This window comes from Hippocampus zosterae, chromosome 6, assembly GCF_025434085.1.
Source record: "Hippocampus zosterae strain Florida chromosome 6, ASM2543408v3, whole genome shotgun sequence".
In the NCBI taxonomy this organism is placed as follows: domain Eukaryota; kingdom Metazoa; phylum Chordata; class Actinopteri; order Syngnathiformes; family Syngnathidae; genus Hippocampus; species Hippocampus zosterae.
The window spans coordinates 14,647,312-14,675,308 of record NC_067456.1 but is presented as its reverse complement, the minus strand read 5'-3'; the positions used below and the strand labels follow the sequence as shown (position 1 = coordinate 14,675,308).

The window sequence follows — 27,997 nt, the reverse complement described above, 5'->3', positions numbered from 1 at the left end:
TACATTGACAGGTTCTGTGTGATGAGCATGTGATCCGAATAGTGAACACTTAATTTGGTGGCTGTGATGTGTGCACAGCAGATCTACTCCCGGCAGATTGTCAAATTTCACGCAAAACGTGAAATGACACATACATGCATACACAGAGCAGAAATAAGTATGTGCCGACACATCATTTTTCAATATTCATCACACATTCACTGTTTGCCCTAATGTAATAGAACTCAAATATTTTCTTTCCCAAGTTATTGCCCAGACAAATATGGAGTGACAGCCAATTAGAGGCATCCATCCATCCATCTATTCATCCATCCATCTATCTATTCATTTTCACTACCGCTCATCTCGCTCAGGATCCCGTGAAGCTGGAGCCTATCTCGGCCGACTTTGAGCAAATGGTGGTTTACAACATATCCTCACACAACCTCATGAGATCTAATACACAGCCATTGACCACTGCAAACTACATTCACCACAATAAACATGTTGTGAAATGAATACCATACTTCAGTTTCAATCAAAACTTCATTAGCATTATTTACACGTGTACCTAATTTTATGGTTGAGTGACTGAGAAAGAGACAAAAACAGCAGACCCATTAAGGTGAGATATTGCAACGCTTTCTTTTTATTGATTAATGCAATTGTGATTAAACTTTGAAATGACATTCATTTTGCATATTCCTGTCGAATACAAATCATACATTTCGCACGTTCACGAAGCATGGTGTCAAGCCTTCAGTGCGCATCAGAGAGAGAACGTAGAGATAGTGACTGTGTTGACAATATCTGGCGTCTTCTATTCTTCTTCTTCCATTCCGAATGCAGCAGTTCTCCAGTCTCTGCAAACCATCCCAAAAATTGCTCAAAACATTACAGGTCTATTGCGTCTTGCACCGGAAAGGTTTTATGCTTGTGCTTCAGTTCTATGCACCAATGAAATATTTACTTCCTATTCTTATTCTCTTAGAGCAGCAGCTCTCCAGTCTCTCCAAACGATCCTAAAAAGTGTCCAAAACATTAAAGGTCTATTGCGCCTTGCCCCCGGAAAGGTTCAACCCCCCCCCCCGTTTCAGAAAGCAGATCATGAAGGACCAATTTCACCCTGCCCACCACCTGTTTGAACCTTTGCCCACCAGGAAACACTTCAGATCAATCAAAACACTCATCGCAAGATTTGGAGGTAATCCACACAAGCGCCAGGAGAACATGAAAACTCCAAACAGAAAGGTCTCCAGCCAAGCTTGAAACTCGCTCGCCAAATGTTTCACTCTGCCAGCGAACATCAAGTAAATATTGAAAAGTAACGATATAAAGAGAAAATGCTTTGAGTGTGAATATTTTCAGTCGCTGGATATCTTGAAGAAGTACATTTATAGAAAACATTTCTGCTAGAAACATTCTATAAACTAAAAAGCTTTGAACCCCATTTTCTTCGCTAATACGACACATTTTAATTAGAGGTGGGCTTTTGTGTGCCTAAACATATTTTCAAATATCGATTTACATTTTTTTAATTGGCTTTTGTTTTTAAGTTTGACCTATCAAGCCTGCACTCAAAAGATTTTTACCATGCGTGTAATTTATGGCTGATCATGGTTTTCAGGAGGACCCACTTCTGCACAGGGGTCTTCCTGCAGGACCCTCATGGTGTTACAGATAACATTGAATAGCACCAAATCATGCATTAAATGTTGCCCACTCTTTTCAAGATTTCTAATTGTTTCCCCATATGGGATTTTTGATATCTTACCTTCTTCCCCTCTTGGGGATTTTGGTCAGGGGATTTGTCGACTGTGGCCTGATGCAACCCTTTGAGACTCTTTCGTGATTGAGGGCTATCAAAAAAAAAACCATGAGCTTGACTTTCTCAGGCGTGCCGTACTTGTATGCTTACACGACAATACAAAATCTTGAACATGTTTCTATTACAACGTCACAATTGGATTATAACAGTGTTTTGCAACTATGCACTTTTTATGCATTACAAAATTGTCACGGCACACCACCTAAAACACAAAGAAACCATAAAAGATAGATAGATAGATAGATAGATAGATAGATAGATAGATAGATAGATAGATAGATAGATAGATAGATAGATAGATAGATAGATAGATAGATAGATAGATAGATAGATAGATAGATAGATAGATAGATAGATAGATAGATAGATAGATAGATAGATAGATAGATAGATAGATAGATAGATAGATAGATAGATAGATAGATAGATAGATAGATAGATAGATAGATAGATAGATAGATAGATAGATAGATAGATAGATAGATAGATAGATAGATAGATAGATAGATAGATAGATAGATAGATAGATAGATAGATAGATAGATAGATAGATAGATAGATAGATAGATAGATAGATAGATAGATAGATAGATAGATAGATAGATAGATAGATAGATAGATAGATAGATAGATAGATAGATAGATAGATAGATAGATAGATAGATAGATAGAAATAATAAAATCATGATCTAGTCTCAAATTCTTCACAAATTGACTTACATGATGTAGAATTTGGGCCTGTTTAGCTGAACAAACAAATGCGAAGCTCGCGATAAGTAAATGGTGAATTGTACCCTCTGCATGCTAGTGTAAAAAATTTTTTTGTTTGTTTTAATTATTCTGATTGTCACTATACAATGCCGGCATAGATGGATAAACAAACACATTATTTGTCATAAATAAAATAATTTCCAACGACTTGGGTGATGTTGGCTGGAGTGTCGGGGAATCACTGGATTATAGTGAAAAAAATTGCGACTAATAAACTGGTCCTTCAATTCTTGATCCTTGCGGGACTGGGAGCGGATTGGTGTTTCTGCTCAGGCACCTTCAGACATGTCAAACATGGATACACATCCATGCAGATGTTAAAATCGTGGATCAGAGCTTTCCAAAGTGTTTTTTTCCCATAGATCAGCACCATGGCAGAAACCGTGGTATAGATGGATGTGAAGAATAACGTCAGCGTGATGGCGTTCTCGTGATGCACGGCTATTTGGTAGTTCACATACAGGTCGACCATGAGGAAGAGGAGGAAGACGGCCACCAGGGAGAGAGCCATTTGGATCACCCTCATCTGAGTGCCCAATTTGGGGACATGAGCGCCGTTGGTGCTGGCCTTCATGCGGTAGAGATGCACCGCCAGGTGCACGCTAATGGAAATGCAACATTTTACCATGAACATCCCCGGCAGCACATCTGCAAGGATCAGATAGAAGGCCTCGTAAATCTTTCCAGGCTTTGTGTCGGGCATTAAGACCCCGCAGTCTTTGCCTTCCCTGGTGTCATTGACGGTGTGGAAGACCACCAGCATGGGCATGCAGGTCCCCAGGCCACTCAGAGGGATGAGGAACACAGCAAGTGTCACATGCTTGATGATGGCGGCTTGGATGTGTGCGTAGCACTGGTTGGGCGTGCTCACCAGCTTGGTGCTGTAGTAGAAAGTCAGGAAGCTGCTGTCCCACATGATGGTGAACTTGAGACTGAAGGTGATGACCAGCATGACGGCGTAGGGCATCTGAGCGATGTGACACTTGCTGTCCACCTCGTCCATGGTCATCCAGAAGTAGCAGACAAGCTGATGAGTGATGTTTGCCAAAGACAAAGCCACGATGATGCTCTCGCTGGGGCTCCAGTGCTTCTTCTGCTTGGAGTTCAACACGCTCATCAGGAAGATGTAGAGATTAAAGAAGACCGTGGTGACAGCCGACATGCCCGTCAAGACCCACAGGGCCATTTTGTTTGCCCCAATCATGATGAGAAGCTCCCTCTTTCTCTCCAAGTCCTCACATTTATTTCACGGCAGTAACAATCTGCCCCCTTGTTTAGTCGTTCTTTTGTAGGCCAAGTCCGAATCTTCTGTTGGCGTTTGAAAAGGCAGTGGCTGGGTCAAGCTTTTTTTTTTTTTTTTAATCTATATTGTCACTTTCAATTCTACTCAAGACTTCTTCTTACATTTTCTTCAAAATCATTTTCAGGACCTTTGGCTCTGTCTGAAGAATCACATCTTTGGTTTTCTTAATCCAAGTGTTAATCCTCACCTGAAGTTGTCTGCAGGACGCAAGGTGAAGCTCTGCGAGCGACAGAGATTTATACGTCCGAGCATTTCATGTGATTTGCATCAGCCGTGACCACAGGAAGTGATAAGGGTGTATTTGCATTCACACGGCATGAACAGGATATGTGTTCAGTGCGATTGATCCTGTATTTTGATCAGTGCGCCTTGATGGCCCATGTGGGACTTCTCACGCAAGCATATTCCTGCAGCCTGGCCACATATTTACAAACACCAGTCCGCACACTCACACTCCTATTTGCATGCTACAAAAAGCACATAACCTTTCTATCACCTTGAAGAAGTTAATGCAGTTCTGACTGAGCGGTAGGAAGAATCACACAAAGAGTGCAATCACATGTTTGGCATCTTAAACCTTATTTTGCCTGCACAAATAGTCAAACAATAAATAGTCACGTTTCACAAGAAATTGATATCCTCAGGGGGTTTCCCCCTCACAAAAAGCACTGACAGGAAGGTAAATTACTGATCAGCAAAGTTTCCGGTTCTCAATTTTTTTTCCAAACAGAAAAAAAAATGAAGGGAAAGCCCTGAGCTTTTTCCATTTAAAAGTCATATGCCACCACAGAGTGAAATTAAAAGGAAATGAGCTTTCTGATTGAAACTGCCAGACAAATATTTGCAAACCCTCGTCTTCATTTCAACACTTTTTCCTGGCTTCATTAATGTAGGACATGCTTCTGTGTGCACATTCATCTCTGAAACCATTCTCTTGCCAACGCGCGCACCTTTTAACGTTTAAATTGGGCAAATAGAAAAGAGGGACACTTAAATATATATAACTAACACAGTGTTCAAGTGGACTTTGGGTGAAAAAAATTACAAGAACAGTGATTCAGGTGAAAATCAAAATGGAATCCTTTGGCTTGTTTGGAATTTAGTCACATTCCAAAAATTATCCGTAATACCCAAGATCTATGAAATAGAGGTTGACTTTTTATTCATCCATCCATCCATCCATCTATCCAGGTATCCATTTTCTGATCCGCTTACCCTCAGCCGTCTTCGGTCAGTAGGCGCTGAACTGGTTGCCAGCCAATTGGATAACACCTAGGGATAATTTAGAGTTCTCCAAAAACATGCATCCAAAAACATGCCATGCATGTTTTTGGAATGTGGGAAGAAACCGGAGGACCTGGAGAAAACCCACGCAGGCACGGGGAGAACTGTCACGTTTTGCATGATGGTAGTTGGAGGACCCGAAAAAAGCAGGGAGGAGCAGAGTGGATTGACCAAAATATATTTAACAAAAAAATACACACAGGAGTACAACGGAAAAAAAACACTAAGTCGAAGTACTCAAAAAAATCAATCAGTATCAAACCAAACTATAACAGGAAACAAAACATAACAAGGGCACACGTATGCTCACACACTCACTGCTCACAATGACCCAACAAAGATTGACAGAACTCAGAGAACTAAATACAAGCTAAGTGACGAGACAACGAGAAACACCTGGACAAGACACAAAGGATTGAGGGAGCTGATTGGTTACGCACAAGGAACACTGATAACGAGAACAGGTGGCGAAAAAAGGGCACATGAGGAATCACTACAGTATACAGTACTACAGTATATTCGGCACATGCAGGTATACATACAGTAATGGTATACAGTACATTCATAGAAGAGTACGAGTCTTCGTATTCGTTCATTACTATCCTGGCTTGGGATTTTCACTCTAGTAAAAGATTATTCCTCCACCACGGCTGTCTAAAAGCTGTCCCAGGGCAGAATTTGTCACTTATGGTCTTCGTGTGCCCTCCTTCTTGCAGCTATTACTAATGCAACATACAAAGAAACGTGATCAGGATGAATGAAGAGCTTTTGAAGAGAAAATGGTCAGTAAGCACCGTACTGACTGCCTTAACAGGGTGGAACCTGAGGATGTGTGCCCAAACTAGCCATTAGACTAAAAAGTAGTTGATCGGTTGCTGTGCAAAAAAACAAACGCAAACAAGACAGTGGTGCAACACGCCGCTGTGCAAATGAAATTTTCCAAAAGGCAAATACAAGGCCAGGGGAAAGCGACTGTCTGGCCTTGTTTATGCACATCCTCAGAATTTTAGATGGCAATTTGTTTACAGCAGAATGACATCTGCATGCAAATGCATTGCCCCAGACGCTCCCAAATAGGTTGTTTTTTAAGGGGTAAAGTGTCATCTCTGACGCTTCATTATACCCGACTTGGAACTCTGAGCGAATAGGTCAGGGAACCAAAAGGGAGATTGAGACAGCACAGTATTCCGCTCTTGAACTTGTTAGTTAAAACATTATTTTATTGTGCTTACACCTATTGATCAAAATGCACTGAACTAGATTTAGGCAATGGAAAAGGAAGCACTCAAGCATAATACAAACTATTTGTTATTTACAACTTTCATAAATCTGTGCTACATTCACTTAATATTGAGATGTTTACCACACTGACGGTAACGCAAAACATAGACAGTGCATCATGGTGGACGTCCAGTCGAATAGATGAGGTCCGATTCTATCAAAAGTCCTGCATGTATCTGCATATTAAATATATGCCTTCACGGTTGTGTTTAAGAGGCTGCTTGGCACCATTTGTCAAGGCAACAGTTTCTCCAAGATCTACACTTAAAGTAAAAACATTTTTGACACTTTGAATAAAAAAAGTTGTGTTTTTTTTTCACGCTTCATTTCAGAAGTCCATAGTGTATAGATTGTAGTTACACGGGGTAACCGTAGCGATGGTCGTATTTGAGTGGCGGAAGGGGCTTTCTCACTGAAGCGCTTTGTTTTGACCCCTTGTCACTGTTGCTGGGATGGCTGCCATTGGACTCATTGACACTGTTCAGGCGGTTCCCCACCGAGCTGTAGGACACCCCTTGGTGGGTGCGGTAGCCCAGGACTGAGCGGTAACTGGAGTTCTTACTGGAGGGGCGGCTCTCCGGGGCACGGGTATCCTCCCTGACGAAACACACAAGTCTCACTCAGAGAATACGACTGAATGCTCTCAATATGCTCTCCGTGATACCTGATTTCATTGGCAACCTCCTTCTCGTAGCGTAACTTGAGGCAGCAGCAGACCGTGAGCCAGATGGCCAGCAAGAGGAGGAGGAGGAGGAGGATCGCACCTATCACAGCCCCGACTATGACGCCCACTCGATTGGTGGCTGGAAGACAGGATGTCATTTTAGTCGACACGCTTTTGTCTGATGTCCTCCTCTGAATAGCCACAGCATGATGACCGCTGCGCACAATCCAATGAGATGCAATAAAAGAGCTGATGTGAAAAAGATAATCATGCTTCGTATTGATTGAGTCGTATAAAATTAACAATAGACATGGTGGGATATGCTATGGAAAATACAATATTTGAATTGTTTGTTGACAAATAGGTCTCTGGAGTGCCTGCCCAAATGTAAAATGAATCAATTCACACTGAAAAAAAACATGTGGAACATGTACATCGGTTGCATGCGATTAAAATACGGTAAACCGGTAACATTTTCCCGTGTTTTCCTCAAAAACAAACAAATGACCTGCATACGTTTAACACATTTAATCATGTGCATAATCATTTGCAACTGAAAATCAAGTTTTTTTTTTCATTGTGGTAGATACATGAGTACTCGACTCAATCTACAAGTAATTGATTATCAGATTAATAATTCGCCCATCTGTTACCTTTTAGTCATTTCGTTTAGATCATTGAGACTGGTTTATTAATTTAAAATGTTCCAAATGCTTGGAATTTCAGCTTCTCAACAGGGAATACGAGACGGTTTCCGTAGCCCTCCATATAAGCAGACTGATCATCTTTGTGTTGAATCAAAATAAAACATTTGCTTTTACTTTGGAATACAATGATCAAAATATTTGCCCATTTTCTGACATAACCAATAACGTAATTATGAATCATTTATGTTGCTGCAGAAAATGCGCTCAGAGTAAACCGATCTTCCGTCCTGCTTATTCACCAAGCAATTGCCCCCACCACCCAAAAAAACGAAATAAATCCCCCCACGACACGATCAGCTAGGCTGGGTGAAAATCCAGAGTCACTTTCAAGAGACATCGTGAAATGTGATGCCCCTGCTATCATGTCAAATTTGAAGGGCAAGCAAAGACGTATTGACTTTTGTTTGAGCTCCTGATTTGCGTTAGCTAACACCGTTATCCTGTGGCACATACTGTACTTGATTGCTTGATGAAGTTGCTGATTGTGTATTTATGTTTGATGAGGTGCCGGTGTATGAACTGCTCTTGTCGCCACTTCCTGGTTAACATGTCAACAAAATCTATATTCGACATTGATAGTATTGTCGCTTACTTGCATGAAACTTGCCCTCTCGAATGCACGGAGCTCAGCGTGCGACACAAATTTGAGTACAAGTCTGCTGTAGCTCGTTATCCTGGGATTATTATGACAAAAGCATATCACTTTGAGACACTCGAGAGCCGTTTTAAATTTCAAGTAGCTTCATGAGTTAATCAAAAGGCAGCATTTTTGGATTGTAAGATGTTCCTGAGAGGTTCAGAAAGTCAAATTAGTACTGATGTCCTCCTTTACTTACGGTTGTATGCCTGCAGGGCCTGTTTACACTGAGCTTTGCCAACAGGGTTTTTGGCCTCACACACGTAACTTCCAGCATAGCTGTCTGAATGGTTCTTGATCAAATACTCCCCATTCTGTGTGTCTGAATAAGAGATATCCCAGAGGAACATGTAATTAAGGCAGCATGCTTTGACCGTTCCGCATTTCAGCTAACAGAAAGTGCCTTACTTAGAGGCACGGCCAGAGGTGGTTTTGCACCGCCGCTTTCTCTTCTCCACGAATACGTAAGAGGAGAGGATCCCTGGTACGATTTGCAGCGAAGAGTGACCGGACTGCCTTTCTCTTCCTTGCCGTCAATCCAACATTTTGGCACAGACGGAGGAACTGGTGAGAGAAAAAAGGAAATCACAGTGTCATTGGGAAGTGGGAGACAGAACGTGACGACAGCTCGAGAAGGACATTCCATTCGAGTGAGAAGCGAGCAAATTTACTGGTAAAACCAGTTGAGGAGAATTCTTCCTCACCCATAACGACAAGAGTTACTTTCCGCATGTCGACACCTGGCGCTTTTTTGACTTTGCACAGGTAGGTGGCCGTGTCTGAAAGCCTCAAATCGGTGATGGAGATGGACGCGTCCCCCCGCTTGGGGTCACCGACAAAGCTGAGCCTGCCAGAGAGGCTGGGATCATAGTTGTGTATACGCCCTTCGGTGTAGGCCAAGATCTGATAAACAAATATGAAAGAGGAAAGCAGGTTTTACTACTAACATACCTCAAAGTTATAACATGACATTGGATGGTTGCAAAGACACAAAACCTGCACCCCCCCACCGCCCTGTGTTCATAGTACGCCTACCAGTTTGTCTTTCTGCGTCATGTCCGGGCTGACGTTGGACCATTCAATGTCCAGCTCCCCAGTGTCTTGGAGCCCAGGGGTGTAGGTGCACCCGATCAGGAGGTTTTCACCCTGGGCCTTCTGGATGGTTTGCGGACCCGTGGATGTCACCTGCATGGCCCGTGTCACATCTGTGTGTGTTCATACAAGTTTCGTACAACTCAAGGCTCATTTTGTCATTCGGAAAGTCCACCTATCAGGTAGCAGACATTTCAACACTTTCAAGAGCAGAACTCACCAACTTGCTTGAAGGTGAGAACTACTTCGTGGCAACTTATTAATACAAAGGGCTAACGATTTAACCAGCCGATATCAGTTCTTTAAAAAAAAATGGTCGTAAAAACATCATTCATTATATTCTGCCAAATATCAGAATCAATATTTGGCTTTAAAGTTCGTGCTGTCACCACACCAGTGGGCTCTGTTGGAACCACCTGCAGTTTTCTTATTGCATGTGTGGACTCCTCGTGCTTCACCCTGAGCGTTTAAGTAAGTCCCAGTTTTCTCCCTGAGTAAGGGTTTCGTTCCCTGTGGACATTTTCCCTTGTGGCTTCTTCGTGCTTCTTCGTGCTTGACTTTTCTAAGACTCTTCAATAAACTATGGCAAGTGTTGGCTTCAACTATACCTGCCTGTTGTCGTGCTATTGGGGTCACATCCAAACCCTAACATAAATATTTTATTCCTGTAAATGTCTCCCATTGTTCACATTGTCAAAAGATCATGACCGCAACATTCCTGGAAAATTACAATTGTCCCATTATTAGTGAGCTCTTCCAAGAAGCCTGCGAAATACTCATGAGGTACTTTGAATTTGGTTTTGGGCGGTATTTTTCAGTCTCTGTCCTACTACTCTTTTACTACATCAAAATATATATTTACAGTCTGAACATTTATCAAATAATCATGTAAGCGTAACTCAATGTTATACAAAAATCCTCTCAAATCATTTGGAATAACCTTGAGGTGATAAATACTGGGTTGTACTTTTTAAGATGTGTTAAAATTGTATCATATGCAGATTCACAACACGCAGAGTAGAATATTTCATGACTTTGTTTCCATCGACGTGGGTTTGAACTACTGAAATAAAATACCGGTAGTTTTTCGGAGAAATTTTGTTTTACTAGTTTTAATGAAATCCACCTGTATGAATTCTATATGAGTGCAGAAAAACGATGTCAAAACAATATTCATATGAAAACTATTGCTACAGAGAAATATGCAATACTTTTAATTGATAGTGTTTTTGTCATCGCTATTAGGCGAATTTCTTTATACGCCGTGAAATACAAATCTTGTTCTACAGTTTATAAAAGCCAAAACCAACAGCGATGTAAAATGAGAAGGCAAGAGAATCTCTTTAAAATGTATGACAGTTTTCGCTTAATGGCATTCAAGCTCAAGGCCCGCGCTCCTAAAAAGAGAGGAGCGCCGCTCTGAAAATAATTGGCCTCCATACTGAAACTAAAACATTCAAAGATTTGTCTGAGCATTTTCTTTACATTATAACCTACGCCATCTCCGTACATACATTCTTCATATTGTCCGGTCTTCATAACCATCGTGGGTACATTTATTGAAAAAAAAAAACCCTGTGTGAGCTGCTCTCGCACAGCCCACAGTCACATCTTAAGTCAACTTTTTATGGAAGCAGAGACGACGGCACTCAGCATATTTAAACTTGTAATGTTGTCATTCATCTTCGCCCCATTTAGATCGTTCAACCTTGGCTAAATTTCTTAATGGAGAATGCCGATAAATCCAACCAGCCCCTCTGTTGACACCCCTCGCTGTTAAATCTCCTCACAAAGACTCCGAAGGCACCTTAATGCTATCGCCACAAACAAAGTACACTGAGTCATTCATTAGGGCCTGAAAGTGACAAATGTGAAAAAGGCATTCTGGGTAAACTTCAGATTAGTCAGTCAAATGTTTACAGCTCGAGAAGCAACTCGGCCCGCTTTGAGCAAAATGCTGTCGTCTCAAGATGATGTGTTGTACGAGCACAGAGGCAGCTAAACTTGTCACTGAATGCAATTACTTCAATACTTGACGGGATTCAAACGCACTGGGATCGGCCAGGCAACGGGCACGCTGGACCAATTTATTCAGAATACATACAAATGAATGAGATGGTGCAATATGGAGACTTTAGGCGCTTTTCTTCGCTCATTATATTGTTATTAAAGAGCAACAAAGGGGGTCTGCACATCCTGCGACGTGATACTGCACCTACATGCTTCATTGCACATCTGCAATGCAGCCGATGCTGTCTTCACTATTAGATGCCCGGATGCATGAATTACCAACTATTTGGTGTTTCTGTGCAGGGCCTAATCAGCCCGTCATTGTTCGAAGGCCAGTCGGTTGTATAAATAGAATAGGCTCATAAATTTGAGGAGAAAAATCATCTGACTCACCTGTCTTGAGATGAACAGTTACCAGAAAAAACACAGTCATTTTCAGCCCCGGCTCCATTATAAACCTGAGCGCAGGGAGAAGTGGGAAAATAGTTTAAAAAAGTATCCTCATTGTACATTTCCATGCCTGATATGTCACTCATTTCACGTTTTCTCGTCGTGCGCCTCTCTAAAAGGTTCAGTTGACTTCTAAGCAATTCTTTTTGTTTGAGGAATCCTCATTACAAGCAGCCTTGTTGTCTTACTTCTAGAAGCCGGAATAAACCAGAATCGCAATGCTAATCAAACAGGAGTAAGACAAACGGCCTCTTAGGTAAACACAGGCTCTTTATAGTGTGTTATATTCTGCAGCAGCTTCGGAAAGGTTTTTAAAAAACATAATAATTGTATGATCACTACCGTACCTTGGAAGACGGAAAGCACTCCAAAATGAATGTTGTTTTGTTGAAGGCCTGGCAGTGGTTCACCTCTGGTGAAGTGTGCTGATTTAGCTGTCAGATGAAACTCAGCTGTGAACACACCTTCTCTGTCCATAGGGCAGCTCGTGGCCACTCCCACGCTCATCTCCAAGAAGGTTTGTGTTTGATACGGGGGTAAAATATAGCGAGCGCTAAATTATTAATGCTAATAAAAACCATGAATCAAAAAGCAGCGTTTGAAATGAGTTTGATTTGTCTTCTTGTCTATAAATGTATTCTGAGCATGCGGCGAAGGCAGAGATGAGTAACTGCCTGCCACGGCTTTGTGCATGCACACAACTATGTGGCAGCACAAGTTCTTGCGCTCATATGCGCCCTCTGATTTTAACTGCTTCCTTCACAGCCAAGTTCTGCATGTCTTTTAGGGGAGCCAGAACACCAAAATGATTTCTGTACACTATTTTGTTTTGGATTTTCGACCGCGTGCAGGTCAGCATTGGGAATTTTGAGACGGGTTGTAAATTCTTCAAGGAGGAGAAGGTAAACAATTTAGAGTTACAATCTCACAACACACCCTCCTGGCACACCTTTTTATGAATACGCTTTGTTGTCAGTGTACGCACAGTACACGGTGAGATGTTTGTGTGTGTGCGCGCGACCTCAGTGCCAAGGAGACACAAGCGCACATCCCAGAATATCTGCAGCACTTGGGTGGCAAATGAAGCCTTTCCTTCATAATCAAGGAACTCACTTGTTTTTTTGTTTGACTTGTCAGTCTCAACTTTTTATCACCCGTGAATGATTTACCGGAGCTTTGATGATTTGGCGCCACGGGTTACATAACCATGCTTGATACGACGCTACACTCCGACTCACTGCGGCCGATGACGCCAAAATGAAAAGACTAAGTTGAACTTTTCGATTACATGAGAGCGAGCGGGCATGCGGCGACGTGAGCAGTGAGCATGGCGGTAGTCGTTAAGTCAGCGGAGTGCCGGCTTAATGTGATTCTGGCAATAATGTTCATTAAGGAGATGAACAAATTAGTAACGCTCAGTGAGAAGCTCGATCAGTGCATCAGGAATCACAGACATTTCTCTCGTGTTCCCACCTGATCATCATGAAGACTTCACGGGTGGGGGGACGCATCGTTAAATCTGTCTATTTACGTGACCGTGAGCGACTCTTCAAATGTCAAGAGGAGTGGAATGTTGTTCTGGATGACTGTTTCGTCAGCAGGTGATTAATTATCTTGTCTCGCCCTGGCAATTGTATTCACGGACAGACGGTCTGATAGGACCGTGGTGGAACCACATAGGCTGTTTTGGGCCATTACGCTCGATGAGCATCAAGACCGATTATGGTCAAGAATGCTTTTCCGTAGCCAAGTCAGACGAGGCCGTCAGCTTTTTTTTTTTTTGTCAACTCAACTGTCAGAGTCATATGAGAGTTCATGTCTTTCCTGCATCTTATGCTCATTTTGCCACCTTTTACGGCACCAAAAGTGTCCACATTAGAAGGAACGTTGTCGACAAGGGGAGAAGAAAATGACCAACACAAGAAGAGGAGAAGTGACAAAGAAGCTGGGTTTGCCAGTGGGCATACTGAAATAGCACCACAGCATGACTCATTGTGTGTCAACGCAGAGAGACAGGTAACCGCGTAGTCTTTTTAAGGTAAGTTACGACTGCAGCAGGGGTGGCGATGTGAGTAGAGGGGCATACACAATTAAGTTACACGGCGTATTCAAAACAATAATATGTGGTTTTTGCTTATACGAGATACAGCACATAAATAGATACGGAAAGTATAGAACACATCATGAACAGTGTGCGCGACTCTTTCACATATCTGTGGATCGGGTTTAAATTTCATGTTCTCTTTCTGCATGTCAGGTGCATTGAAAAACGTGTTATTATTCACATGTGCGAATGTGAGTATAAATGTTTAGTCATTCCTATGTGATTGCAATTGATGGCAACCAGTCCAAGGACAACCCCGCTTCCCGCCCAAAGAAAAAGGTCTGCTTTTTTTAAGCTGTGGATGCGCTTGTGTCAAGGCACACTCTAGCCTCTGCAAGACTTCTGGAGCTTATTAAAATAGATTGAAGCGATGGGTTTAGACCTAGAGAAAGGCTTCTTAAATATTTACGTAATGTGTTCTTCTCACTCTGCAATTCTGAGAGAAGGCTGTAGGGCCTTCCACAATCACAAAAGATGAGCATGTTCAAAGCCGAAGAATGTATGATGACTCATGTGCTGTTTTACTCGTTTATGATTTCCCAAGTTTCAAAGACCATCAAGTGCATGATTCTGCAGTGCACAGACCGAGGGTCAGCAACTTGCGGCTCGAGAGCCGCATGCGGATCTTTAGCGCCTCCTAGAGCGTTTTCAAAAATGTTTGAAATTTGAATTTTTTTTGTTTTAATATAGTTTCTGTTAGAGGACAAACATGACACAAACATTATTAACGTTTTCCAATGCTGTAAAAATGTGTTGAATAAATATTAAATGTCAACAAATATTTGCGTCACATTTGCCTGTGACGCACATTTCTATTAGTAGGGTGGGATGTCAGTCAGACGGCTGTTTTAAAAAAAAAGAAAAAAGCGCTGCCTTTCTGGGCGGCCAAGAGAAGCATTTTTAAATGGTACACGTGAGCTACGATACTTACGAAAGTGTGTCCCGAGCCTCATTCATCTTAGTGGGCGTTGCTGCGTGTATTAATTAATTATAATTCATTATTTAAAATATATACAGTATATTTTTTTGTATATTCCAGGTCCCTTTGGTAAAAGTCAGCACATTTCAGGGAAAATGAATGAATGACATTAACTACAATGCAAAAACGGTAGCAAGAACAAAGCCGTATAATTGTAGCTTGAAGTCAGCCAATACTTGGTATTGTGTGAGGTTACCAGTACTACATTATGTTTCCTCTATGCGTAAAGGTTCACACACCTGACTTCCATGAAGGCAGCATGATTTAATTCAACACAGTGACAGTGTGATTATGAATTTCAATTATTGATTGTTCTCTATACTGTATGTGCCATTTCATTGACTAATGACCAGTGCTGTGTGTAATCAGCTTTTTGCTCCAAGTCAGTTGAGATGGGCTGAAGCTACCCATGACCCCGACCAGAAGAAGCCGTATAGAAAAATAATTAGCCGAAGTAGCAACTGATGTGACCAGAACATACAGCACGTATTTATAAAAAGAACTATAAACATTGTACATCGCTTTTTATACTTCGTAAAAGAAAGCAGTGTTTAAGATCATGATTAGTGTCCTGATATTGAAAAAAAGGCACATGAGGTTACAAAACCAAACGTAATCTAAACGAAACAAAAACATAACAACCACTGCAAAGTGCTGTACTGTATATGGAGCAAATAACAACAACAAACAAAAAAAAAAACAATTCACGAGAAAAACAGTATAAAGCACAAAGTCAGTATAACTAAAAATCAAGTCACATGCTGAGTCAAAAGCCAAAGAATGAAAATGAGTTTTAAGATTTGTTTGAAAGATGGGCAGTGAGGGGGCTTGCCAAATGATCAGCGGGAGGTCATTCCAAAGAGAGGGACCAGCAACGGGAAAGGTTCGATCACGTCTTAGCCTCCACTTCGCTCTTGGTACCCCTAATAGTGTGTGGTCCGCAGACCTGAGGCACATGGCAGGCGCATAGGGGAGGAGGAGCTCAGAGAGTTAAGGTGGGGTGAGATCATTCAAAGATCCATCCATCCATCCATCTATCCAACCGCTTGATCCTCACTAGAGTCGCGGGAGGTGCTGGAGCCTATCCCAGCCGTCTCCGGGCAGTAGGCGGGGGACACCCTGAATCGGTTGCCAGCCAATCTCAGGGCACACAGAGACGAACAACCATCCACGCCCACACTCACACCTAGGGACAATTTAGAGCGTCCAATCAGCCTGCCATGCATGTTTTTTGGAATGTGGGAGGAAACCGGAGCACCTGGGGAAAACCCACGCAGGCCCGGGGAGAACATGCAAACTCCACACAGGGAGGCCGGAGCTGGAATCGAACCCGGTACCTCTGCACTGTGAAGCCCACGTGCTAACCACTGGACTACCGGGCCGACCATTCAAAGATTTGAAAACAAATAATAGAATCTATAATATATTGGGAGCCAGCGAAGGGATGCCAGAGTAGGAGTTATGTGCTCCCTCTTACGAGTGCCAGTCAAGAGGCGAGCGGCGGCATTCTGGACCAACTGGAGACGCTTAATCGAGGATTGGCTGACTCCAAAATAAAGTGCATTCGAGTAATCCAGCCAAGATGCGACAGTAAAGCCAAGAATTACTGTTTCAAAGTGCTCTTGAGAAAGGAAAAGCTTTATTTTACCCACCTGCCTACCATGAAAGAAGCTGGATTTAACAATAGCACCAATTTGCTGGTCCAATTTAAAATCTGTTTGTTCATTCATTCATTCATCTTCAGAGCCGCTTGATCCTCACTAGGGTCGCGGGGGGTGCTGGACCCTATCCCAGCTGTCTTCGGGCAGTAGGCGGGGACACCCTGAATCGGTTGCCAGCCAATCGCAGAATGAATGAATGAATGAATGACTATCTGTTTGTTGTACACGGCTGTTGTTCTCATCAGCAGGAAAAGCAATACCCACGCTACCTACACTGAAGTGTGAAGAGTGAACAGAGTTATTATTACAATTGAATAGGCAGCAGGGACAGTTTTAGAGTTGATTCAACTGCAAATCTCTCTCCTCGTGTAGGCTACAGTAGACTTTTACAAGCACCCAGATTAAAAAAAAATGTATAAATGTGTTTGTGGGATAAAGCTAGTCTTCTGCTCTGCTCTATCTTCCAAAACATCCAAATGAAAAGGTTGGAGTCAATAATAAATTTAGAAAACAGAAAATAAAATGGTTTGTGCAGTCTGTATTGACGGCTCCATACTTCTCTTGGTTCTCTAGCCGCACACCCACACGTATCCCCACTTGTACACGCAGCCTCCAGCAATGTGAGCATATAGGATAGACCTCTATAATCCAATAAGTTGTGCTTCTCATGCTAAACCAAGTCAAGTTTGGCACACAGCAAGAGTCCATGGAGACGACAGATCTCAAGCCTTGCTTGCAGGAGGAGGATTTAAACTGTGATAGAAGCATTTGAGGAGGGGTGAAAATATGAGCAATTTTCTCATTTTACACAAAAATACTTTTTTGGAATATGATCAACACACAGTGTGTATAGTCTATCTATCTATCTACAGTATCTGTCTGTCTATCTATCTATCTGTATTGTATTGTATTGTATCTATCTATCTATCTATCTATCTATCTATCTATCTATCTATCTATCTATCTATCTATCTATCTATCTATCTATCTATCTATCTATCTATCTATCTATCTATCTATCTATCTATCTATCTATCTATCTATCTATCTATCTATCTATCTATCTATCTATCTATCTATCTATCTATCTATCTATCTATCTATCTATCTATCTATCTATCTATCTATCTATCTATCTATCTATCTATCTATCTATACACTGGTGATGGGACATTGTGATTAGGAATATTGGAGAAGTGATCATTTCAATATGTAAGCAATGGTGGCATTTTGTAGAAATGTGGCAAATTTAATCCACCTCGTCAAGTTCACCCTGCTCCTCCCTCTTGCCTGCTTTCTGGGGTCCACCACCACCTTGCAACATGACATAAATATGATGACATGTAATTAGAACAACAATAATCATAATAGTAATCATAATAATGGGAATAATATAGGATATAAAATGTAATTTAAGATTTTTGATTTCAGAAGAGCTTGTCAAACTGTTAGCCTTTCACATTAATCAGTGCTGAAGAAGTAGCTTTCAGTTTTACAAAGGTTGGTAACTCCATCCATCCATTCATTTTCTGATCTGCTTTATTCTCACAAGTATTGCGGGGGGCACTGGAGACGGTCCCAAGGCGGTGGATACCATGAACCGGTTGCCAGCCGCAACAGGGCACACAGAGACGAACAATCATTTGCACTCACACTCACACCTAGGGACAATTTAGAGTGTTCCATTGACCTGACATGCATGTTTTGGAATGTGTGAGGAAACCGTAGTGCCCAGAGAAAACCGATGCAGTCACTGGGAGAACATGTAAACTCCACACAAGTCGGGCAAGGTCGGAGCTGGAATCGAACCCGGTACCTCTACACTGTGAGGCCGACACAACAACCACTCACACACCGGGCCACTGGTTGGTGTATTGTGAATATTGTGTAGATTGTAAAAATGGTGTAAAATCATGATTCGCACAAACTTTTCATTCCACCAATATTAAGTATTTTCAAATTGAATGAGCAATAAAGTGTTTTTTTAAAAAGTGAATTGTTTCATATTCAACCACACACTGGTTACATTTTTCTAAGTAAACATAAGTCAATTTCGGGGCTGGAACAGATTAATTGAATTTACATTATTTTCAATGGGGACTATTTCCTTGATTTATGAACATTTCAAATTACAAATAGGCTCATGGAACCAATTAAGTTTGGAGTTAGAGGTTTGATTCTCTTGTGCTTGGATTCTCTTTTGAAGGGCTCCAGGACTCCTGAGAATTTGGCTAGAGCCCCTCTCTGGTTGCCCGCCAATCGCAGGGCACATTTGGACAAACGACACATTCAAGGAAGCCAGAGAGTACAAAGAACATTGAAATTCCCCAAATTCTAACCCCCAACCTCAGAACTGTGAGGTGGATGTGCTAAGCACTCAGACACTGTGTTGCCACAAATGTTACATCTATGATTCAAATAGCAAATGTTGAAAACAGATGCTAATTGCTATTATAATTGCTCAAATTAAAACTAGCACACTTGAAAACAGAAAAACAGGTTGACAAGCAAGACAATACAGTACTGGTAAATTCACTTTTGGCCTTACGCCAAAAGTCATGGTCAGCTTTTTGTCTCTATCATTTCTGTCTGAGCCTTGAGTAATACTCACATTATGACCCTTAGTCATACTGTATATTCCCTCCAGGACCTGAACATTTCCATTTGGATTAAATGCATTATGCATAACTCATTCCAGCAATGTGTGTTGTTTTAGAAATTCTGTTGTCATGAACGTGGTTTGGAAATTTTCTTGCAAAGGATCATTAAACACAAGACAGGAAATGAACATCAACAGGACAGACGCTGTCATGAGCGTGCTGCTGTATGTCACAAAAGGCTGCACAAATACTATTAGGACGCTAAGTGCAATTGAGACATGTCTATGATTGGAAATGTCCAGTTGGAGCACAGCTTCTCAATTGTTTTTGGTTACAACCCCTCGGGAAGAAGAAAACATTTTCCCCCTCCGCCTAACGACTCCATATAGTATTATTTGTCTGTACAATTGTAACATTATATTACAATACATTCTTATTACCAGAGAAAAGTGTAAGAAATACAGATGGACTTGCAACAAAGAATGACTTTATTGTTTTAAGAATCTCTCCACCTTTCTTTTCATCCTCGTTATGTCTTAAGTGTTCATTGCACTTCATATCTCGGGCTCTGTACGAAAAAAACAAACAAACAAAAAAACTCTACATCTTAGACTTAGAACATAGGGATCAAAGTCCAGGGCTCCAGTGTCACTATCTTTAATGTTTTAGATGTCTCGCCTCCACAACACACCTCAGTGAAATGATCAACACAACAGGAAACTCTGCATTTGAATCAGGTTGTATTGATTTAGGGAAAAATCGAAAATATGGGGCGGCAAGGTTCAGTGGTCGAGTCGTCATTTCCCAATCCAGTTGTTTCGATCCCCGGCCATTGCGAGCGTGTTGACTATGTCTTTGAGCAAGACACTGTACCCCCAGTTGCTCCTAATAGTGCCTCATCAGTCGGTGAATGAGGTAACAGTGTGATGCGCTTTGAGTATCCGAGGTAGAAAAGCGCTATACAAGTCACAGACCGTTTACCATGTCGGATATTGGCCCTCGAGGACTGGAGTTTGTGCATGTAATGGTGTTTGCTGACGGTGTCGAACATGGAGGGGTAGAATTTCTGTTTCAGAGCTCATTGTCATGATTTGGTTTGGGACCAACAGGTGGCACTGCAGGGCTCCCCATGCAGCTGTAAACCTGTTGGTCGTTATGCAATTAGTGCTTTAAAAGGAATCCTGGCACAACCCTTCAATCTCGGGTCATTGTTTGTTTGTGTTTGCTTGTTTGCTGCTGTCAGGTTTGTTTCAGTCATGTTTTGGTCACTGTTATGTTTGAGCTTGAGTCCATGTTTTTTTGTTTGATACTTTGGACTTTGTTTGTTTTGGATTTAGTTTTCTCTATGTTTTAATACAATTTGTCAAGTACACCCAGCTCCTCTCTCTTGCCTGCTTTTTGGGGTTCACCACCACCACGCAACGTGACACTTATGAGACACTTTGTAAGTCTCAGGGAAGCGAATTATGCGTGACTGGGAGGCATACCTGTCAAGTCATACGGTTTAAGTTCACACGGATTTTGTGGTGAATCTTACGTATATGGCCGTATCGCACAAATCATAAGTCATCATCATCCGTTTTTTTTTCACCAACTCCAAATGATTTGGAGTTGGTAAAAAAGTAACGCAGGAATACAACTCTGAACAGAGCCAGTAAGGAGAATGATGATTAGACATTAACCAGAAATTGTATTATGGTGATCTACAATAAATATAATTGAACATTTCGTGGGGGTTTTTTTCTGCTGTTATTTTGACAGATAAAATGCTTTGGTATGTTATAAGGGTTTTTTGCTCTTTATAGGGATTTTTTTGGTAGTTTATACAGGTTGGCACTCCGAAAAGTTGACTGGTATGGGGAGGTGAGTCTTTTGAAATCAGTATTAACCTTCTTGAACGAGTGCGGAGTAAAAAGCAAACCATTTGTTGCATTTAAGATAAACACTATGTACAAATGTATGAAGTACTGATAAAGAAATGCCCATGAGCAATACCACAGTAATACAGATCAACAATTAATTGTGGCAAAAGGACATGTGTGACAAAGGCGAATGCAGTAAAAATGATTCAACAGATATGTGGAAAATAATAATAAAGGATCAGTGCAACAGGAACAGATGCTATGATTATGATACAAATTAAGGGCGTAAAATGATGGTGAAGAGCTTGACATTTTGTGAGGAGCTCACGGGGCAGGCCAGACTTTCCCTTGTTATTTTCATAGGCACACAAAGCATGGCACAGTTTAAAATGTTGTAACTTTGTTAGCCATGGACACAGTCGGCATAATTTTTGGGCAATCGAAGCGGCTCTTCTCACCTTGAAATGCCGTGCCTGAGAAGTGCACTGATAGTCCCTGACACGGCGAAAGTAGAATTTGATGCAGGTCGAAGCATATAAAGCATATTTATAAGGAACCGCAATAACACCCGGCAGAAGGAAGCTGCTGGAAAAGTTGAGTATTATATCCATTATAGCTAGGCTGATGATGACCTTTGCTGCAACAGCAAACAAGATTTTCACAGATGGACACAGAACTGATTGAGTGAGAACTGCCTCAACAGCTCTTGTGGCATTGTATTAATGTGACGCAAGTCAAAATACGCAGATAACAAGGAGACTGAGTTTTTTTACTTCTTCCTTCTCCCCTTTGAGCATGTAAACGGTGATTAATAATGACCAATTATGTTTTCCTCTTCTTTTGAATAGTTTTACTACTGTCACTTGGACAGCGCTTTTCTACCTCGGGTACTCCAAAGTGCTTCAAACTGTTATCTCTATACAGTATGTTCTGTATCTTGCTCAAGGACACCTTGGATGGCTCCCATTGCCCGGAGGTGAATGAGATAAGCCAGAAAGAAAATGGTCGGATATGGCATGGCAATGATGTAACTGTTAAGTGACAATAAGCACAATTGATTTAAACAAACAAACAAAGCAACAATGTTGCTTAAATTATACATTTGTAGAATTATAAAATACGATCTTTCAGTCAGCCTCAGTATTCTACTTTGCATAAAGTTTCAATGAAATGTTTTTCTGCTGTCAACAAATCACTTGACTAAGCGGAGCTTGTTTTTCCTGTGATGTGTGATGAATGAATACATGAATTCACATGAGCATGTCCTCTTCTACTATGCGTGTTTTTTTAGACAGTTCAAATGCACAACCTCAATGTCATGTGCTGATAATAGCACGTTACCAAGTCAAATGTTCCACATTTCCGGGCACATCCTCACTAGCCCTGCAGACTTAATACATGCTGCAGACATATTGTGTCAAACGTGCTCAACCGGACGCCAACAGAAACCATATTGCGTGTAAGATTGATGATGAATGCATTCATAAATAAACAACCAGACAGACAAAGAGTCCCATCAAATATTTAAAATGTCTATTAAGTCGGGCAACCACAATTCTCATCACACATGACTTAGCAAGCTATCATCATACTGTTGCAGGATCTGGCCAAGAGTACATGAAAATGACATTATGATAGACATATTTACATATTGTGGAATGTATTCAACAGGATTTCACATGCAACAGTGATGAACTGTAGTGCTACGGCATTTTCTGTGCCAAATGGTCAAAGGTTAGCATTGTTCCTACTGTACGTAGCATAAAAGTTACCTGCAGTTTGCATCCACTGTCACAAGTACAAATGTGCATGGGAATTTTTACATTGCTCACACAAAGGATAACGGTTATAGATGGGTATTCTTCATGATGCTATACAGTCAAATCCATATTCATAAGCCTGGCATTCATCATCTGCGATTGGTGTTGAGTAGAAAAGCATATTCGTCAAATGATGCGACAGGAAGTAGTTCAATCAGATGCTAGAATGATGAGATTGATGATGCTCACTTGATGAACACTCATACACAGCAATTAATACATTGTATGGTCATCATTTACATTGCAATATCGTGATTTGATAGTGGCCCTGTTGCCAACCCTTAAAAAAAAATTAGTGTTCTATGACCTGCTGTGAGATATAGTGATGGAAATAAATTGTTGTTGCAGTTTGCATCGCTATGATGCCATTGAGAAATGTATCATTTATTAATTTTTTTTGCTTTGACTTGTGACTTCAAAACTGACATATGAGCATTCTACTCCGCCAGATGACTCAACTGGCTTCAAAACAAGCAGTAGTTTGGCATATAACTAGTACCGTATTTTCTTCACTATAATGCACTTCGGATTATAAAGCGATGAATGGCCTATTTTAAAACTGTTTTCATATATCGGGCGCAGTGCTTTTAAAAGGTGCATAGAAGCTACAAAATGGCTGCGGTTACACTATGCAAGATGGCGCTAAGCTAAAGGGAGTACAATACAATAAAATACAATACAATACAATACAATACAATACAATACAATACAATACAGCTTTACAGTATTTATATAGAGCCCTCAAAGTCGCTGCATCTGTAACAATGAAAACTGGCCACAAACATGGATATGTAACATCTCAATACAAATGCTATTACAAAACAATAAATGAGATATAACGGTTAAGACAAATGACTCAACAAAAAATGCACACAAACCTCGTGGGCTCACATCCACAAGGGGTTCAATGTCTTTAGAAGTCTTGCTTCTTTCGTTTAGTCAGAAGTTAAGAAGTATTATCTTCGTTTCATAATGGCTGTGCGGTGCTTGCAGTGTAATTGTCTGTTTGAGTGTGTGTTGGTGAATGCACATGTCAATTAGTGTCGGGCAGAACCCTTTTAGGGTCCAATTGGTTCCTGCTAATAATCGCCACAACATGGCATAGGAACACAAAAAGGGAAACAGGGAAACCACTCAATGGGGATGATAAAGTCGGCTTTTGAGAAAATTGAATGCTTTTAGATGTGCCTCATAGTGCGGGAAATACGATAATTATTCATTAAAAAGTGGCTTCAAGCCGTTTATTACCTCTCCCGAGCTGAAAGTTACTGTCAAACTACACGTAAAACAAAAAAAATTACATGTTGTGTTTTGTGAACATACGATGTGAAACACTATACACTGTAGGCACACAGGCAATTAGCATCCAGCGAAGTCGCCCTTTGAGCAATGGATAGCTGAACGCAAACCATGGAGCAACACAAGTGGACAGATAATATAACAGTACTCACAGGCATATACTCTATCCACTGCGTAGAACAATGCATAATTCTGCCTTCCTGAGACAACAAGAGAGGATCTGTGACAAAAATTATTATATCATTATTAAAATCATTATTTGTAATTATGTCATTACTGTATGTCTTTATAGAGTAGAATGTTTTAAAGTGCTACTTTTCCTCATTAAAAAAACAAATCACAAAAAAGGCTGGAACAGATAAAAGGCATTTCCATTCATTTCATTGAGAAAAAACAACAAGCTTGCTTCTCAAGCCATCGTTGTATTTGTCAGCTTTTACATTGTGATTATAGAGTAGAAAATTCTTCAAATTCATTTGGGAAAACCGGAGTGACTGCAATACTCCAAGGCTGTCAGCCACCTGCGGTTTAATGTAGTAGAGGCCAATTAAGCATATTATATATGTGACATTAATTACTTCAGTCAAGATGAAAACGCTGCCTCGGCGCGTGCCGTTTATTTTCATGTTGATTAAATTAAAGGTCATTTGGTATTGAATTACAAAAATGATGAGTCGCTTCTTCTTGCTATGGAAGGACATTCGAGTAGCAATTTCAAGAGAAAAAATAACGGAAACCACTCGTGTTAATGAGTCACCACCATGGTATACTAATTAAGATGACATAACCAAAATACGCTGATCAAAAAAAGTCATCTCTCCATTCATCCGTCCTTTGTGACTCCACTTTTCCTCAGTAGGATCATGGATGAGCTGGAGCTAATCCTAGCTGACACACTGCAATGATCTCCAGCCAATCGCAGATGATGTAAATCAATATAAATTGATGTGACGCAAAATGATCACTGCACTGATTTAAATTAGACAAATAAATGCAAAAAATGCCACTGTCGACATTTCCCAGAGTACAATATGCCCCTGACATAATACACATATCGCCAAATCACCTTTAACATTTTCTCTCTTCTTGTGAATAGTTGCGTCCCCTGATTTGGTGGGATCCTTTATGATCAGTGTGAATAATATGAATGAATGAAAAAAGATTCAAAACATACCAAGAAAATGTAAATTCTTTAAAAATCGTTAAAAAATTAAAAACTGCATTTCCCACTTTAACCAACCTGTACTTATGATTAAGTTATTTCAAAGCATTTTTAAAATCTTGTCTTCAAAAATATTATTCTTGCACTGTACACTCTTTTAGTAACCTGCGTTGCATATATTTTATTGTCTTTTAAATGTCTTTAACTCTTTTGTTTGCAACTGCTTTTAAATGTTGCACTTTTAATTATGTGAAGCACATTGAGTTATCTTGAGTATGTCGTGTATGAGTGTGTGCTGCCCAAAAACTCAAGACAATGTCAGACACAATCTAATGCAGTAATTAAGAAAGAAAAAGATACTTTGACAATCCGACATATAATTTAAGAAGAATTCCACACCCTCCACGTTACTAAGGAGAAACAATCGATACGTTTGGTGACTCTACAATATGTAAATAGATAATAACATGGCCAAATATGCGCATAATAAGCCCTGTGAACTTCTGCTGGAAATTCAAGCTGCTAGTGTGACTAACAGCTCCATGAAGTGGACGAAGCAGTATACGAGTCCAGCTCATGTACTTACTTTATGTCATTAGCTCTGTGCTGAGAAAAAACATCAGTGAGGAATTGTAATGCAACTAAACTTATATAGGCGGTCTGCTGCAACTGCTCTGAAAATAGGAACCAGGAAATATAACATATTATTTTGTATTTTATATACTGTGATTCAACAACTCGTTTTATTAAATACATTTTGTATGATATAAGTGTGGAACATTACATATTAAATATCATGATGGAGTACCGGTAATTAAAAAAAAGATCTTTCTTTTATTTTGCTGGACCCTTGCACAACACTCCCCCAATTAATATCCGCTATAATTGAAAGAAAATTATTTGTTATTAGTTTTTGCGCAATGCCACTGATGCTCGTGTGGACTTTTCTTTTGCGTTGGCCTGACAAGTCAATACATATGATTTTATTCCAAGACAGATTGTAACACACAGGTTGAGCCAAGGCCATCATAAATTGTAAATTTCCCCAGTGTGGGACAAATGAAGGATATCTTATCTTATCTTATCTTATCTTATAAGGCAACTGTAGGTTTCACATTGTTAAATACTGTTAGAAGAATCTATGAGCAAAAATGTATCATGTTTAAAGTTTCATTTATTTGGGCGCATCGAAGCGTTTGGGTGCCTATCCAGCACCCCCAAATGCCTACACACAAAGGCGCCAGCCATTTGGCCGGTGGGCTGTTGAAGCCCACAATTAGCACGTCAATACAGGTGGGCGATCATGGGGGAGAGGGCGAAACTCGGTCACAAAAGGGGAATGAATAATTCGGGACAGCGGTTGAGCAACAAAAGACGAGTTGAGAACACCCGTCGCGCCCAGATGACATTGACCATCCGCAAAGTCTACAGCATGCTAATTCAATGTAGACCAGCCAGAAAAGGCGCCAATGTACTGGTGGTTCGAGGTTGAAAAACAGGTAACCAATCACTATTGAGGGGCCCGACCAGGGGTGCGGCATGCAAATATTGGGGGTTTTCTTGTATTTTGCATATGTTACAATAAAATGTGGAACTTGCGGAGACGGGACTTTGAGTGTGATCGCGGAGCAACAACCGTCGTTCGCTCTCAGAGGTCCGCTCCCGCCGATATTGAAGACAATTTTCCTGTGTGCCGAGTCGTTTCTTTAACTTTGTCCGAGAAAATCTCTGACAAATACGTTTGAACATGAGAGACTTACCAGCTCCACCACCAATAAATGTTATTGATTTGCTCGTCTTTAACACCCTATGGTATGGCGATAAAGAGGAGACGGGTACTTTTGGTCTTTTTAGGGCTGCGCCATCTTATCTCGTGTGCTGCAGCTCTTGTACTTCTGTCATCATTCACATGAAAACAATGAAGCCTCGAGCAAGGACCTTTCAGAATGACTGCCACCAGGAGCAATATTGTTTGGGTTCTCTCAAAACCGAACAAGAAAAATGCTGAGGAGGGAGGAATTGTGTCAAGGTGAGGAGTCCACAGTACACCTTGTGATTGACTAGCTACCAGTCTGGGGTGACATCTGCCTTTCAGCAAATTAATCCGAATGAATCAAATGTTTTTTTTTTTTTTACTTCTGAATGTCCCCTGTGAAAGGCAATTGTTTTTTTTATTTTTATTTTTTTATGGTGTCCTGCTAAAGTGTGTTGGTTGGTGGATTAAGAGTCGAATGTGTGTGCTGTCTAAAGAACATAAGGGATGATCTAGACAGGATCAACTCATCCCCATTTATTTTTATGTTTTGCAGTTTTATCTGGCCACTTCAGCAGGTGCAAAGTAAAAGACTGTCTATATGCCACTTAGTATATGTGTGAGTGTTTAATATTAAATATTGTGAATATTTTTCCTAACTGTACAGTGAATCATCTGTGAGAAATTACTCTATATTTTATTCGAGGTACAAATTAAAAGCAGTGTTTTATTGCACAGAAGCCAGCAAAAT

General features: G+C 40.7%; 2 protein-coding genes across 3 annotated transcripts; both read right to left on the bottom strand.

The window, feature by feature from the left end:
- Positions 1–2,602: 2,602 nt before the first annotated feature.
- On the bottom strand, positions 2,603–3,782 carry LOC127601901 (uncharacterized). Its single transcript, XM_052067583.1, has one exon. The coding sequence runs from the start codon at positions 3,780–3,782 to the stop codon at positions 2,802–2,804; it is 981 nt and encodes a 326-aa protein (XP_051923543.1). The 3' UTR covers positions 2,603–2,801.
- A 2,582-nt stretch (positions 3,783–6,364) lies between these two features.
- Positions 6,365–12,617, bottom strand: vsig8b (V-set and immunoglobulin domain containing 8b). Of its 2 annotated transcripts, none has more exons than XM_052067581.1 (8): positions 12,354–12,617; positions 11,950–12,014; positions 9,490–9,639; positions 9,159–9,357; positions 8,863–9,018; positions 8,654–8,776; positions 7,111–7,249; positions 6,365–7,043 (listed from the first exon to the last, which is right to left on the bottom strand). In XM_052067581.1, the coding sequence occupies exons 3-8, from the start codon at positions 9,508–9,510 to the stop codon at positions 6,803–6,805; spliced, it is 879 nt and encodes a 292-aa protein (XP_051923541.1). In that variant the 5' UTR covers positions 9,511–9,639; positions 11,950–12,014; positions 12,354–12,617; the 3' UTR covers positions 6,365–6,802. The 2 variants fall into 2 exon arrangements, with proteins under 2 accessions (XP_051923541.1, XP_051923539.1); XM_052067579.1 differs by having other exon boundaries at positions 9,490–9,659; positions 12,354–12,613.
- Between the last annotated feature and the right edge of the window lie 15,380 nt (positions 12,618–27,997).

What these genes read in the sequence shown, in the direction of transcription:
- LOC127601901 (XM_052067583.1), bottom strand. Translation starts at nt 3,782, where the DNA reads ATGATTGGGGCAAACAAAATGGCCCTGTGGGTCTTGACGGGCATGTCG.
- vsig8b (XM_052067579.1), bottom strand. Translation starts at nt 12,007, where the DNA reads ATGGAGCCGGGGCTGAAAATGACTGTGTTTTTTCTGGTAACTGTTCAT. An exon ending in TGACGCAGAAAGACAAACTG is followed by an intron (nt 9,358 to 9,489) that starts GTAGGCGTACTA and finishes TTTGTTTATCAG; the next exon opens with ATCTTGGCCTACACCGAAGG. An exon ending in GAGGTTGCCAATGAAATCAG is followed by an intron (nt 7,044 to 7,110) that starts GTATCACGGAGA and finishes GTGTTTCGTCAG; the next exon opens with GGAGGATACCCGTGCCCCGG.